The 15,120-nt window shown below is 54.7% G+C and overlaps 1 protein-coding gene across 1 annotated transcript; it reads left to right on the forward strand.

Moving 5' to 3' along the window:
* The first annotated feature begins 230 nt into the window (after positions 1–230).
* Positions 231–13,704, forward strand: SLC2A1 (solute carrier family 2 member 1). The gene is made up of 10 exons (XM_054222802.1): positions 231–303; positions 5,180–5,272; positions 9,192–9,352; positions 9,535–9,775; positions 10,120–10,282; positions 10,363–10,550; positions 10,676–10,780; positions 10,882–10,983; positions 11,283–11,486; positions 11,839–13,704. The coding sequence occupies exons 1-10, from the start codon at positions 286–288 to the stop codon at positions 12,034–12,036; spliced, it is 1,473 nt and encodes a 490-aa protein (XP_054078777.1). The 5' UTR covers positions 231–285; the 3' UTR covers positions 12,037–13,704.
* The last annotated feature ends 1,416 nt before the right edge of the window (positions 13,705–15,120 follow it).

Consider the following 15,120-nt stretch of genomic DNA (forward strand, 5'->3'; position numbering starts at 1 on the left):
CGCCCCCGCGCGCCCCCCCCACACCCCCGCGCACGCCCCTCCTCGCCCCGCCTCCCCTCCACGCCCCCCCCTCCCGCCGCCGCCGCCGGGCCCCGCCCCCTCCCCCGCCGCCGCCCAATGGGCGCCGCCGATCGCCGCCGCCGCGCGCCCCCCGCGCGCCCCGCGCTCTTAAGCCGCTTCAATGCCCCCGCCGCGGCCGCGCGCCACCGCTCCGCTCCTCCGCCGCGCGCCGCTCCGCCGCCCCCCCCGGCCAGCCGCCCGCCCCGCCGCCGCCCCGGGGCCGCCATGGACACCGGCAGCAAGGTGAGCGACCGCCCGACCCGCCGCGCCATCCCCCCCCCGCCCCGCGCCCCATCCCGCAGCCCACCCCCTCCCGCACCGCGTTACACAACCCGAGGAGCGGCGGTCCGCCGCCGCCGATCCGGTTTTGGAGCGGGGGGAGAGAGGGCAACCGGGCGCCGTTTGGCCGCCTCAAGGCGTCCGGCGCCGGCGGCAGGCGCGGGCAGGCGACGCCGCGCGCAAAAAAAAAACCAAAACAAAAAAAAACCCCGTTTTTTAACAAAAATTTTACCTCAGAAAACACCTCGGAACAGCCCGCCCCGCAGCCTCGGCGCTTCGCGGCGCGCCCGGGAAGGAGTTTTAGGGTGAAAAACCCCTTTGAGGCGAAAAAACGCAGAGGGAAGAGCTAAAAATAGGCACTTTTGGCCCCGTTTATGGGAGTGGGGAAAAGGCGACAAGGCCCTGAAAGTGCTGAGTTTGCTTTTGGGGGTGTCACACACCGCGGGGGTGGGGGGGTGCGGACACCCCCGGGACCCCCCCCGGCCCTGCCGAGGTCCGGCCGGGTCGCGGCGCAGCCTGAGCTCCCTGCACCATTTTGACCCAATTTCCATCAATTTACTCACGAAAACTGAATTATTAAATAACATAAACTCACTCGGCCGGTTGGCAGCAGCCGAGTCCTCCCAGCACCTCGACGTGCCTCCAGTAAATTGTTTTATAATAATAAAGTGATGCGACGTCAGGCCCTGAACGAGGAAGGTGAGTTAATTGTGGCGGGGTCATTAACGTTAGACCCCGGGGTTCGCTTGTCCCAGCCTCCCCTGGGGATGCTGCCCCCCAAAATATTCCCCTCCTGGGAGTGTTTTGGGATTTATTCAAGTATGTAGGCTTTTTTTTTTTTAATTTTTTCCAGGGAAGGCAGTAAAAAAAAAAAAAAAAATTCGCTCCCTGGCACCGTAAAGCGCCGGGCAACACGTAATTAAAACCAAAAATAATAATTTTATTCCAAAGAAAGATGTTACGGGAATGACTCCCCTTATCTTTCCCCCCAGCAAACAACTCCTTATTTTTCCCCTCCTAGCTTTGGGAATACTGGGTGCTTTTTTTAAAAAAACTTAAACGTATATTTTATATAATTTAGGGGTTTTTTTTATTGTTTTATTTAAAGCTGGCTCTACCTCAGCACCGCTTTTTGAGGGGGGACGTGTGCGTTTGGGGCTAGGAGCCGGGAACGTGACGGCCGGCAGCGCGTCGATGGGGGCAGGAATTAAAAAGAAATTTGCTCTCGTAACGAAGAAATCTGATGCGCTGCCGGCCGGGCTTAACTCCCGGCTACCGAAATGGAGCCAGAGACACGCTCCCTCTGCTTTTCCGTCTTAATAACTGCTCCATTAGATAAATTTAGGTTAGAAATGATTAATTTATTTTAAGGTAATTAATTGCAGGAACAATTTGCTGCGCTCTCATGGGCGCTGCTTAAATCCAGAGTGGATCTTGCAAGGAAGAAAGGGATTTATTTATTTTTTTTTTAATTGAAGCGGGGATGCTGGGGGTGCTGGAGGTGGGGGATGAGCTCATCCCTCCACCCTTAAATTTAATATTTAATACTATTGAAGCGGGAGATGCTTTTCTGCCCACGGAGCTGGGCTGCTCCAGCTCTTTGCATGCGAAAACATCTCCCGGGCTCGTCGCAGACACTCTTGTTGTTGCAACACTCGGAGTGCTCGTGTCGCCGTCCCCGGCTGACCTTTAAGAAAAATAATAAATAAAATAATGCCGCTCTGACTCCGCTTCCCGTCACTGCGAGTTTTCTCACACGCCGATAATCCCCCCCCCCAAAATCTTGGCTGATCCCCATGCTGTCGCTCTTACCCCCCCCCCCCACTTTTTGGCTCCAAACCACCCCCCCACACCCCCCCCAACGTTGGTAAACGCCGGCGCTGTGGCACATGCCGTGGCTTTAGGAGCAGGTTTTACCCGGCCCTCGGTGGGTGCGTAAGATTTTCCTGGGCTGGGAGCCAGCGCACAGTCGTCTTATCCCGGGCAATGGCCGGATCCGGTTATCTTCACTCCGGCAAGCGTGCACAAGTGTGCAAACAAGCGTGCACGATGCTGCAAGGCTGCACCCCCCCCTCCCCGCCGTCACTCCCTGCATCCATCCCAGGATGGGACTTCTTGCAATCAGCCCCCGGGATGCTCGTTAAAGCTTCCTGGCTAACTTTTATGCGCTCTTCTTAAACGTGCGTTTTCCTGAAATTCCCTCCTGGGACACTTTTTGTTTTATTTTTTTTTTAAAGGGATTATTCATTTCCTTGTTCCATGAGGCAGGCAGCATCCTGAAATCCTTCCGTGTTCAAGGAAAAACAAAAAAGGGGTAAAAACATAAGCTGTAAAGCCAAACGCAGCCCGCTGTGGGTTTGGGGGGGCTGCTGTTACCCCACGGGTCGGTATCTAGTCCAAACGTCCCAGCTTCCGCATTTGAGCAATGAAGGAAGCAGGAAGCACCAAAAACCCAAATGAATTTATTAAAATCACAAGTGCTGCGCTCATCTTCCTATAAGGCATAAGAGTTAGTAGGGAAAAAGCCAGGAGTGTTGGATTTCTCCTGGCTGTGAGTAAGTTTATTTCACAAAAGCAAGAAGGGGAAGTATGTTGGGTCTGTTGTTTTGTGTTTGGTTTTTTTTTTTCCCCCCCCCCCCCTAAACTCCAAATAAAGCTGCTGTTCTCTGCAAGCAGTTAAAAAAAACCAAACAACCCGAAACCCAACAAACCCTGCACGTGGTTTTGCAGCAGTTTCCCATGCAAGGCTGCCCTTAAAAAATCAACTTTTTTTTTTTTTTTTTCTCTCTCCTCTCCCTAACTCGCCATCTTAAGCCTCTCCTTTAATGGCGAGGTTAAAGCCGAAAGGCTCCCGGATCGGGCCGGGCAGCGTGTTTGGAACTGGGAAGCTCGAAGGGAGCAGGAGGAGCTGACTCACAGTGACCCTGCCCGGGGAGAGCCTCCAAAAATGCCGGCAGCCTTCCTACCAACTCTGTCCCTTCGCCTCTCCAAGCTGCTGGAGTTTAATAGAAATATCATTTATTTTTTTTTGTTTTGCTAAAGGTTCAAAGTTTAAGTTTGTTGTTTTGTTTTTTTTTCTTCCTAGAGGTTAGAATTGCAGAAGTAACTTTATTATTTCATTCTTCGTGGGGTAGTGGCTGGTGTTGGAGCGAGGAGGTGTTGCTACCTGCTGCTTTCCTGGAGCAAAGTTCATTCATGCCGGTGTGATGCATCCCTATCCCTGCGGCGCTGCTGCTGTGACTCCCCTGCCCACTCGCCCTACGTGGGGGATCGCCCATCGGCTTTCCGGGCTGGGCGAGCTGGCCTTTAGCGATGCAAAGTACCAAAAAAAAAAAAAAAAAAAAAAAAAAAAAAAATTGCTACCCTGAAAAAGCGAGGGATAGCACCTAAAAAGCGAAGAAAAATCACCCCAAAAGACAAAAAAAAAAATTCCTCCAAACAACCCGAAGAGCAAAAATAATTTTTTTTTAAACAACATTTATTCAAGCTTTTGGCATTCCCAGTGTTGCCTGTTGCAGTTTTGCGGAGCAGTGGGTGGATGGATAAGGTCAGAGTCAGGAATTTGGATTTTTTTGGGGGCTTTTTCCATATTTTTCTGGGATACCAGCAGCTGTCCAGCCTGTTTGTGCCCTCCTGAGCGGGGCATTTTCTTCTCGGGGTGGGTTTCTTCAGAAGCGCCGACCGAAACCAAGTGCCAAAACCTCCCCGATCAGTTGTGTTGGGGCCAAGCCTAATTAATGAGCTTCATTAACGGGGCTGGCTTTATTCCCTGTTGCTTTTTCCCTGCAAACTTTTAACTCAGGGGGAGGCAGCTTGGCCGGAGAGGCGAGGTCAGGGAGCAGCACTCATTTGTATTTATTTATATTCTTTATTAAAAAAAAAAAAAAGAAATGCTTCTTAAATAAGAAAATACCTGGTTTTTTTTGGTGTGTGCTTTGCAATTAGCCCTCCCGATTTAGGGGTTGCGTTTGCGTTTGGGTGGTGTCTGACCGGCACCAATCCCTTGGGATCCTGGGGGAGCATCCCTGGGTTGGGGTGATGCACCGGTACCTGGGATAACCGGGAAGAGCCCAGCCCCCCAAATTAAGGGGCTTATAAATTTCACGTGGATCATCCCAAAGCTGATTAACTGGGAATGTCGGATCCTGGTTCTCGGAGCTGAGCACCGGGAAAATCTCCTGCCTGGGATAATTGGTCTGTTAACGAAGGTGGCCCAAGCACTGGCCTGCCCTGACCCCGCTCCCAAACAAGGCTCCGATTGTCGCTCTGGCTTAAGCGGGAGGAAGAGGAGGCGGGCGAAGGGTTTGCCAAATAGCCGGGATTTTGCTTAGCGACTGTTAATTAGGCTCCGATGCAAAAACTTCATTAGTGGTGGCTGTCCAGGGCATCCTTGCACCAATGCCGGGACGATGCTTGGCTGGCCGGCGGTGTCACCGTGGCGTCCCCAAAAGCATCTCGTGCTGGCGTGCTGCCTGGGTGTCACGTGTAGCCCTTGGAGGGGACCCTGCGAGCCCAGATAAAACCTCCTGCCCCACTCCGCAGGCAAAAAATTCCTGGAATCCTCAAACAGTTGTGTTTTTTTTTTTTTTTTATTTAAGCCCAAACCAGTATCTTTTTTAATTATTTTTTTTTCCCTTAGCCCATGTGGATGCCATAAGAAAAAAAAAAAGCAAGTTTTTCTCTTTTATCATGGATATTTGTGCTCCCAACCTTACGAGCGTCCTTCCTCCTCTTACAGCTGCCAGGGAGAAGCACTGGGGGGCCTCTCCAGTGGGGGGGGGCATAGCCGGGACCCCAAGTTTAACCCCTCTTTTTTGTTTTCTTCCCCCTTTTCCTGCAGATGACGGCTCGCCTGATGCTCGCCGTGGGAGGAGCGGTGCTGGGTTCCTTGCAATTCGGCTACAACACTGGCGTTATCAACGCTCCGCAAAAGGTGAGCATGTGCCGAGCAACTTCGCCGTAGCGAAATTCCACACACACACCCCCCCCCAACCCCGCACCCGAAAACAAACCTGCATCTGCTGCCAGCCCGGCTAAAATAGTACATCCCGCTAGGCAGCTTACTGCCTGTAATGGGATTTGCGAGGGAGTTATTTAGCTCCCGCCTTCCCAGGAGAATTAGTTTCTTCCTCGCTTAGCGTTTTTGCCGGGAAGAATCCCAGGAACGCGTGCAGGATGCTCTCTGGGTGGGACCGGCGTAATTTTTAACCTCGGCTCTTAGCAAAGGTCTGGAAACTAATTAGGATTTGAGTTGTCTTGGAGGGGGGAAATGACCACAGGAGGTGCTTGCGCCTTCCCCTAGTGTAGTGCCAGGACCCTCCAGCGACTGGTAGGTACATGGGAACCTTGAAAAACTTGACTTTCCCCAAATTACGTGGTTTTTGGAGGTTTTAAAGGCTTGGAAATGTTAGCTCGGAAATCCCATGTGGTGCTCACAATGTGCCCTGGGTAAAGCTCCGCTGCCAGGGCGAGGTGTGGAAAGACAAACCGGGGTCCAGCTGCTGCTGCGTGAGAGCAGAGCCCGTCCCCGAGCATCATCGCGGCCTCTGGTGCACCATCCCAAATAATTAAAACCACCAAGGCAGGATTCACGCCGCGAGATTATTAATCCCATTACCGGCGAATGGGCCGCAAAATCTCACCTCAAGTGTTGGGAAAAACTCCCTGTGGGACAGAAGACCCCATGCAAAAACTTCCCAGACGCCTATCAGCTTGGAAAGAACAAAAAAGATGCAAATTGCCTTTATTTGAGGCGTTGCGTTAGGAGCAGGATTTTACACAGCGGAGGCTGCGACTCCCATCCAGCAGCCTCGGTGCTTGCACCCGCGGCCGTGGTGCACGTGTCCGTCTGCCGAAAGCATCGCCCTGCTGAAAAATCCTGGCCCGTGCTCGCCTTCCCCTGGGCTGATCCGCACTGCCGACGTTCGTGCTCGGTTGGCCGTGAGCATCCTGCTCCAGAGACGGGCAATGGGAGCAGTGTTTGAAACAGCGTCAAGATAGGAAATCCCTGGAAGCGTGCTGAGGAGCTCCTTTCTGGCATTTGCCCTCGTTTTTCCCCGAGCTCCGGCACCGTGGGGAACGGGTGCTCTGTAATTACCACTGTGCGTCGGAGCCCGGCCCCGCATCCCAAGGATGCCTGTCGTTTCCCTGTGGCTGAAGGGCTTTTCTCCTTCCTCCCCTGACCCAGGAGATGCTGCTCTGGGTGACGTGGGCAGGGACCACAGCTGAGCTGGGGTCTTCCCCCGGCACTGAGCTCCGGTTCCTACAGACCCCCTGATGGGTGTTGCCTCAGTTTCCCTTGTGCTTTAGGATTAAACCCTTGGGGCTTGGGCCAGGGATAGGCTTTGTATTTTAGGAGTGAGTCACCCGGTGAGTGACGCTGCGTTCGGGATGCGGAACTGAAGGGGGAAAGGATTTGGGGTGCTCTGGAAGGGGGGCACGAGGGGAGGCAGGGTGGGTGCTGTACTGGGTAGCAGGATGCTCTGGACACGGGGGTTCATCCCACCTTTAAGGGTGGGGACGCACTGGGGCGTGGGATTGGGGTGCAGGATTGAGGGGGGGAGCGTTGGGATGGGGGTGCATTGGGATGCATCAGTGCTCAGGGTTGGGATGGGGGTGCATTGGGGCTGGGATAGAGGATCGGAATGAGGATGCATCAGGGTGCAGGATGGGGATGCATCGGGATAAATTGGAGCGCAGGGTTGGGCTAAAGTGGGGTGCATTGGGGCGTGGGATTGGGATGCATTGGGGCTGGGATGGGGATGCATCGGGGTGTGGGATTGGGATGGGGATGCATTGGGATGCGGGATTGGGATGCATCAGTGTGCAGGGTTTGGATGGGGATGCATCGGGATAATTTGGGGCGCAGGATTGGGCTTGGGATGCATTGGAGATGGGATACAGGATTGGGATGCATCAGGGTGCAGGCTGGAGACGCATCGGGCTAAACTGGGCTGCAGGATAGGGCTTGGGATACAGGATTGGGGCGCAGGATTGGGACTGGGATGCATCATCCCCCTGGCTGCAGCGGTGCCGCGCCGCGGCCTTTGCTGGCAGCAGCGCCCCGTGGCCGGCGCCTGGCAGAAACGCTCCTTTCTCACGCGGCGGGCTGCGCGCCGGTTTTGTGGTCCTCTTAATATAGTCCTCCCCGCTGCTGAAACAGCGGCTTGGTGTCTGTGGGGTGTTTGCAGACGTGATGTGTGGAGGGGACGGCCCGAAACTGGGCGAGGGCTGGTAAAAACACTCAGCTGAAATGAAATGAGGGCGAGAGAAGAGGCGGGGGCGGGGGGGGGGGGGGAACCCCTAACTTTTGGACAATGCAATTACTCTTTGTCGTGCTTCTCGCTTTCAACTCGTAATTTTTCATCTCCTCCTCTCCCAACAGCCGGCTCACGGTGGGTTTTTCCATCCACCCTTTTTTTTTTTTTTTTTGCAGGAGGAAAGGGGGCCGGGAGGGGGGTGTTTGGGTGTTATTTTTTGATAAGCCAGAGCACAGCCTAGCGTAGGTCAGCCAGCGCTGGGGCATCCGCTGTCACTAGACTTGATATTTTTTTTTTTTTCCCCCCCGCCTGCTTCAAGGGGAGAGAGCTGGAGGCTTTTGGGACGCTAGGGAGGAATTTAGAGCACCGCAAGGTTTGGTGGGGTGTGTGCGCGGAGATCTGCTTACCCCCACCCAGAGCCTGAGCCAGGCCTGGGGTCTCCAAATAATAATATCAGTTATTTCTTTTGGTGATGTTAGGAAAAGGAGAAAAAGCCCCCAAAGCATCAAAACCTCCAGGTGAAGCAGGAGGCAAACGAAATCGCTTAAATATTGAAATCCTGATGATTTAGGGGCTTCGTAAAAGGAACAACTTAAAAAAAAAAAAAATATAATAATTACATTATTGAAATTTATAGTGAAGCACGGGGTGTATTTCTTGCGCTGCCTCTGCCAGGGGCTCTCGTTTGCGCTTGAAGCGAGGAGAAAAACTAGAAAACGAAACGCGATTGTGCAAAGGCTTAATCAGGAGCTGAGCGTGGGCGAAGCCCTTTGAAGCTGCGAGGTCTTTGAGCCACCTGATGTCCAGCAGCAGCTTGCGTGAAGTCTCTGCTCTTTCCAGCCAGAGATCGGCTGGTTGGGCAGGTTATCGAGCCCTTTGTTCTTTTGTTTTGGGTACGGATGACCCTTAAATAACTTACTTGAAGCTTTCAGCAGTGGCTTTAAAAAGACATTAAAAAAAAAAAAAGATAAAAAAAGGGTGTTCAGCAAAGACGGTAACTAAAAACGAGCACCCGTCTCGGACGTTAGCATTGCAGCAGCATTGCAGTGTTGCAGAAGTATTGCGTTATGGAAGTATTGCAGAAAAAAACCCTAGAAATTAAGCTCAAGGGAGTGTCCGGGGAGATGGGAATTGATCTTGGCCACCTCCAGCAGCCCAGGTAACCCTGCTGTCTTCCTCACCTTCCTCCAGCATCTCTGCCATCTCCCCCTTTGCGCTGCTTCTCCTCTGGGGATGGAGACATCCCTGCCCGCCTCCCGTGCCCCGGGGAGGAGCGTGACCTCCCCATGCCCGCCTGGCGAGGCAAAAGAGGTATTTTGGCAACGCCAAGTCTCGGCAGGGCGAGACCAGAACCTGTCCGTCTGCATTTCCCCTGCACATCCCATCAGGTTTCCTCCCTTGGGTTGGAGCCGAGCCACTGGCCCGGCGGCTGGGCGGCTCCCGGCTCCATGATGCATCGTCTTGTGAGCCACGCTCGCCAGCCAAGGGTCTGTAGGTGGCTGGGCTGAGGCCGGGCAGTTCGTAACACTGGTGGCACGGATGAAATGGAGATGGTTTTAACCCATGGTTGCGTTTCTCCTTGCGCTGTCATAGGTGATTGAGGACTTCTACAACCGTACCTGGCTGTACCGATATGAGGAGCCCATCAGCCCTGCCACCCTCACCACACTCTGGTCCCTCTCAGTCGCCATCTTCTCCGTCGGAGGCATGATCGGATCCTTTTCCGTGGGGCTCTTTGTCAATCGCTTCGGACGGTGAGCACCAAGGGTGGTGGACCCATGGTGGACCCCGATGGGAGCGTTGAGCAGCCTCACCCCACCCCAGCATCCCAGAGACACCTCCCTCCTGCCAAGAGCTGATGTTTGGGTCTTCCTGACACCCCTTCAGCCTCTCTGACCCCCGTGGTCCTCCTCACCCTCCTCCCTTCCCTCCTCAGGCGCAACTCCATGCTGATGTCCAACATTCTTGCCTTCGTGTCCGCTGTCCTCATGGGCTTCTCCAAGATGGCGCTCTCCTTCGAGATGCTCATCCTCGGCCGTTTCATTATTGGCCTCTATTCCGGCCTCACCACTGGTTTCGTGCCCATGTATGTGGGGGAGGTGTCACCCACTGCACTGCGGGGCGCGCTGGGGACCTTCCACCAGCTCGGCATCGTCTTGGGCATCCTCATCGCACAGGTGAGTGCCGGAGAACCAGCTGGGGAGGGGGTTGATGCTGATGTTCATCAGGGTCTGCAGGGGATGGGGTTTAGCACAGCAGTGCAGAGCGTTGCCCGTGCTGTGGACCCGCATGGTCCTTCAGAAGGAGCTGGGGCTGGAGGGGGGGACATGGAGCTCAGCAGGAGCAGGAATGCTGGGATTGGGATGCGCAGCATCATCACGTGATGCCTGTTGGTCACCTGGAAGTAGCACAGCTGTCCGTGCCCTTCTGGTGGGTGTCCAAGCCTGTAGTGCACCCGTGGGCAGCAGAGTTGGGCCCAACTTGAGCTGGGGAAGGGTGGCTCAACCCCTCTCGTCCTCAGGTGTTCGGTTTGGACTTGATCATGGGAAACGACTCGCTCTGGCCGCTGCTCCTGGGATTCATCTTCGTCCCTGCCCTGCTGCAGTGCATCATCCTGCCCTTCGCCCCCGAGAGCCCCCGCTTCCTCCTCATCAACCGCAACGAGGAGAACAAAGCCAAGAGCGGTGAGTGACCCCCGTCCCCGAGCTCGTCCCACCACGCAGGAGGGTCCTCAGCTGCTCCTGACTCCACCTCTTCCCCTTAGTCCTCAAGAAGCTGCGGGGCACGACGGACGTCAGCAGCGACCTCCAGGAGATGAAGGAGGAGAGCCGGCAAATGATGAGGGAGAAGAAGGTCACCATAATGGAGCTCTTCCGTTCCCCCATGTATCGCCAGCCCATCCTCATCGCGATTGTCCTGCAGCTCTCCCAGCAGCTCTCGGGGATCAACGCGGTGAGTTTTGGGGGGGACAGAGGTGGTGCGCTCAGCGTGTTTCACCCAGAACTTGGGTTGTGCCGGCTCCGGGTCAGCATCACCTGGTGGATTGATGCCAGGCCTGACATCTCTGCCCTTTGTAGGTCTTCTACTACTCCACCAGCATCTTCGAGAAGGCTGGTGTGGAGCAGCCCGTCTACGCCACCATCGGCTCCGGTGTGGTGAATACGGCTTTCACGGTCGTTTCGGTGAGTTTTGGCCCACCAAGCTCTCGCCAGGGAAGGTGGAGAGAAAGGGGCTTTCCCTCGGGCTGGGGAGGTGCTGATGGACGCCTGTCTCCATCCCACAGCTCTTCGTGGTGGAACGAGCTGGACGCAGGACCCTCCACCTCATCGGCCTGGCGGGGATGGCGGGCTGTGCGGTGCTCATGACCATTGCACTGACGCTGCTGGTGAGTGGCAGGCGTTGAGGAGACGGGTGGGCTGGGAGGAAGGAGGTCTTGCGCGCTGTCCCTCGCCGCGGTGGCTTGGAGGGGGAGGTCTGGGTGGAGAAGAGGAAAGACTTGTCCTCGTAGAGGCGATGGCTGAGCGGTTCCCACCACCCACATCTCTCTCGAGGTCCTAGAAATCCGGTCTCCGATCTGGAGGAACCTCTGCCAGCACCACGCTGGCTTGAGTCTCATCATCTGGGACGGCCAGATGCTTCGTTCCCCCTTCCCAGAACCAACCTTCTCTCTCTCCCTCGGCCTAGGACCAAATGCCCTGGATGTCCTACCTCAGCATCGTGGCCATCTTCGGGTTCGTGGCCTTCTTTGAGATCGGCCCAGGCCCCATCCCTTGGTTTATCGTGGCAGAACTGTTCAGCCAAGGCCCTCGTCCCGCTGCCTTCGCTGTTGCCGGCCTCTCCAACTGGACCTCGAACTTCATCGTGGGCATGGGCTTCCAGTACATCGCGGTAATCATCTCCTGATGCTCTTGGTGGGAACGGGGTTGGGGGTGCCGAGCCTTCCCTGGCACCGCTGGGGTTGTGTGACTTCTCTTGAGCCCCAAAACCCGGACTGAGATGGTTTGGTTGGGCGGACACCCCTGGGGAAGAGGGATGGGGCCCGGATCTAGGGAAGGAGCAGGGAGTTGATGATCCTCATGGGTTCCTTCCAACTTGAGGTGTCTCTGGGAGGGAAGGAGAAGCAGGTCCTGGACCATCCCGGTCCTTCAGCCGTGGTCCATCGCTCTGCTCCCGCCACTGGTGCTGGAGCACCATCTCCATCCCTGCGCTCACCCCCTTCCTCCTCTCTCCTCCTTCCCAGCAACTCTGCGGCTCCTACGTCTTCATCATCTTCACGGTGCTGCTCGTCCTCTTCTTCATCTTCACCTACTTCAAGGTGCCGGAGACAAAGGGTCGGACCTTCGACGAGATCGCCTCGGGTTTCCGGCAGGGGGGAGCGAGCCAGAGCGACAAAACCCCGGACGAGTTTCACAGCTTGGGCGCCGACTCCCAGGTCTAACCCCCGCCGCGGCCCCCCCCGGCCCCACCTTCTCTCCTGAGTTTTGGGTTTTATTTTTTCAAATCTTTTGTACAGAAACCAGGACGGAGGGAGCGCGGGGGGGCGGCTCTCATGCAGACACCCCCTTTTCCAGACTCCCCCCGGGTTTATCGGGGACAGACTGACCTATTTTATTATTTTTTGGGGTTGTTTTTTTTTTTTTTTCTGCTAGGAACGATTTATTATTATTATTTTTTTTTTTTTTTAGCTGGTTTCGCGTCCAGGATTTCAAAGCCAATGGCTGTTTTACAAACCGACCGCGCAGCCTCCGCCAGCGGGAGGGGCGGCTCCCATTTTTAACGACGCGATAGTTTATTTAACGAGAAATCACGTAGCGGAAGTTTTTAAAGCTGGAGAGTTACGGTTGTTTTGGTTTTTTTTAACGTTCTAATCGTAGGGGGAAAAAAAAAAAATCACGTAAATTGACTAAATCTAAACCAACGATTTCTTTTTTTTTTTTTTTTTAAAAAAAAAAAACACAAAAACAAAAACAAAAACGAAACGGAGTTGTTTTTTAAAGCAGTCTAATTGATTTCAAGCCCCCGGTGGGTTCGCGAAGGGGAATTTCCCTGTGCTGAGGACGGAGCGGTGGGAAAGGCCGATATCCCGGAGCGCCGGCTCCTCTCCTCTGCCTGAATTTCGGCCGGGAGGGGAAGAGGAGAAGCCGGGCCGGGGGCGGGGGGGTGTCTCTCTTTTTTTTTTTTTTTTTTTGAGTGGGGGGGGTTAATCTCGGCAATATTTGCCACACACTACAGCAACACCCCCCCCCACCCCTGCATCGTCATCGCTGCCACCTCCGGCCCCGGACTCACCCAACCCCAGCGTCACGCGGACACATCCCTTTCCCGCTCTGTGTATAGACTGGAAGATATTTATATTATATATATTTTTGTTCAATGGTTGTTAATAGTAGACATTTAAGTTATAGCGTTTCTGATTTGACAAGCAACGTACTGTAAATATTCTTGGAGTATATTCACACTGTATAATGTATACAAAAAGGTACAGATGCAAAGGTATAGTTTCTATAGCGACTAAAAACGCTTGTACATGGTTAGGACGACTTTTGTATAGTTCATTACCTGCACTGTAGTTGTATCTATTGCACTGAATTTCAGGCTGTAGTATATTAAAAGAAAAAAGAGATAATACTGTCCTTTTCAAGAAAAAAAAAACCAAAAAAAAAACCCCCAACAAAAAAACAAAACCAAACCCTCACAAAACTCATCCCTTCTCCCCGCGCGCAGCTGGTGTGGGAGCTACTGGCACATTCCCAAAGCCGCAGGCAGTCGGGTTTTTTTTTAAAGTAGTAATTTTTTTTTTCTTTTTTTTTTTTTTTTTTTTAATTTATTTGTCTGGTTTGGAAGTGATGACGCTTGACCGCGCTTGAAAGAAAATAAAGGTAGGGAGGTGAGAGGAGGAGAAGAGAGAAAGAGGAAAGAGAAAAAAAAAAAAAAAAAAAAAAGATGTAAAACTACCCTGCGATCTCACCCGGTCGCGCCTCGGCGCAGCACGGCACCGCGCAGCGTGCATGTGTGTGTTTTTTTTATTTGAAAGAAATACATAAAAATAAGTGCCAAGAGGAAGGTGTGTGGTGTGCTAACAATAAAGGAGAATGTATGCAGCGACCCCGCCCGCCGCCTCCCGTGCCTTCATTGCGGCTCCGGGAGGGATCTTCCGCTCGCTCCGGGATGTCTCCTCATCCTCCTCATCGTCCCGGCTGGGTCCCTGCTCCGACGCCGTCCCCTGGGCCAGCGCTGACCCGGCTCCGCTGCAATTCCCGCTGCCAGCGGGGAGCCGGGCGGGGGGAGTTGGCTCCCGCTGTCCCCACCTTGGTGCCACTTTGGAACCCTGGTTTTGGGGTTGCATTTGCCCTAAATTTGGGGGTTGTGGGGCTCCCTCGGGGACTCCTTGCTCCCCACCACAGCGAGATGCACCAGCCACGGCGGGTCTCCCCGGCGCGTCCCTGCGAAGCTTTTCCACCCCTCCCGGCTGCGGCCGCCCTCCCGCGGTGCGCGACCGGGGTTTAATCGCCCCGAGCAGCCCCAGCCGTGGGGGCTCCTGCCCCGAGCCTTGACGCGCTCCGTCCCCTCACCGGACCCCAGCCCAGCCCGCGGGGCATCTGCTGGGGACGGAGCAACCGCCTGCGCCAGGCAGGGAGGGCGGTTGCCGCTTCTTGGTGAATTTTTTTTTTTCCCTTTCCCCTTTAATGGAGAAGGTGCCAAGAGCTGCAAGCCTGAACACTTTCGGGCAAAGAAACGCTGATCTTGGTCACTTCAGGCCTTTTTCTATTTATTGAAAAAATGCGATTTATTACTCAGTCTCTTTGCCCTGAAGGGCACGTGCTGGAAAGGGCTGTTGCAGCGTGTTGTAGGAAATGGCTCTCATAAAAAAATCTTTCAAAGCTCCCAAAAATGGTCTTTATTTGCCCAGGGCTCTTCTCATCCTCCATGCTACCGTTCCCACTCCCAGCCCCTGCCCGTCACCGCTCCTGGGGATGCCCAGCTCCACGCAAAGTCCATTTTCACGCCGTCTTTGAGAGCGTTGAACAGCCCGGCGCGGTGACACGGAGCCGCCGGCCCGGCGCGTCAGGCGGGCTCAGCCCGGCTGCAGAGCGTCCCCAGGGATTACCGCCAGCGCCGAGCCCGCGCCTCCAAATCCCCGGCCACGGTGACCCGAATCCTCCGCGCCCCGTGGCACGGTGCCAGCAAGGCGCAGTCCCCTCTCGCACGGAGGTGGTCGTTCCGGCCGTGGGGAGACCTGCTGAGGGTGGACGTGACACACCAGGATCTCCCCCGGGAGGGCGCCGCAGTCTCCCACCCCCTCTGCCGTGGGGGCCCTCATGCCCCCCAACCACCCCGTGTTAACGAAACACGGGCTGAAGCGGAGGCTTTCCCTCCACCGGCAGCATCAATCCCTTCTAATTGCTCAGGTCCCAGCTTGACGAAGCGTTTAGAAAGCGTACTTGACTCCATCCCAATTCAGCGAGGCAATTAAATGCACTCATAAATCCTCCTGAAGTAAATGAGACTTAATCGTAGGCTT

Source organism: Rissa tridactyla, chromosome 16 (genome assembly GCF_028500815.1).
Source record: "Rissa tridactyla isolate bRisTri1 chromosome 16, bRisTri1.patW.cur.20221130, whole genome shotgun sequence".
In the NCBI taxonomy this organism is placed as follows: Eukaryota; Metazoa; Chordata; class Aves; order Charadriiformes; family Laridae; genus Rissa; species Rissa tridactyla.

Coding starts and splice junctions, on each gene's coding strand:
- SLC2A1 (XM_054222802.1), top strand. Junction 9,353..9,534: donor TTTGTCAATCGCTTCGGACG/GTGAGCACCAAG, acceptor TTCCCTCCTCAG/GCGCAACTCCATGCTGATGT. Junction 10,984..11,282: donor CCATTGCACTGACGCTGCTG/GTGAGTGGCAGG, acceptor CCCTCGGCCTAG/GACCAAATGCCCTGGATGTC.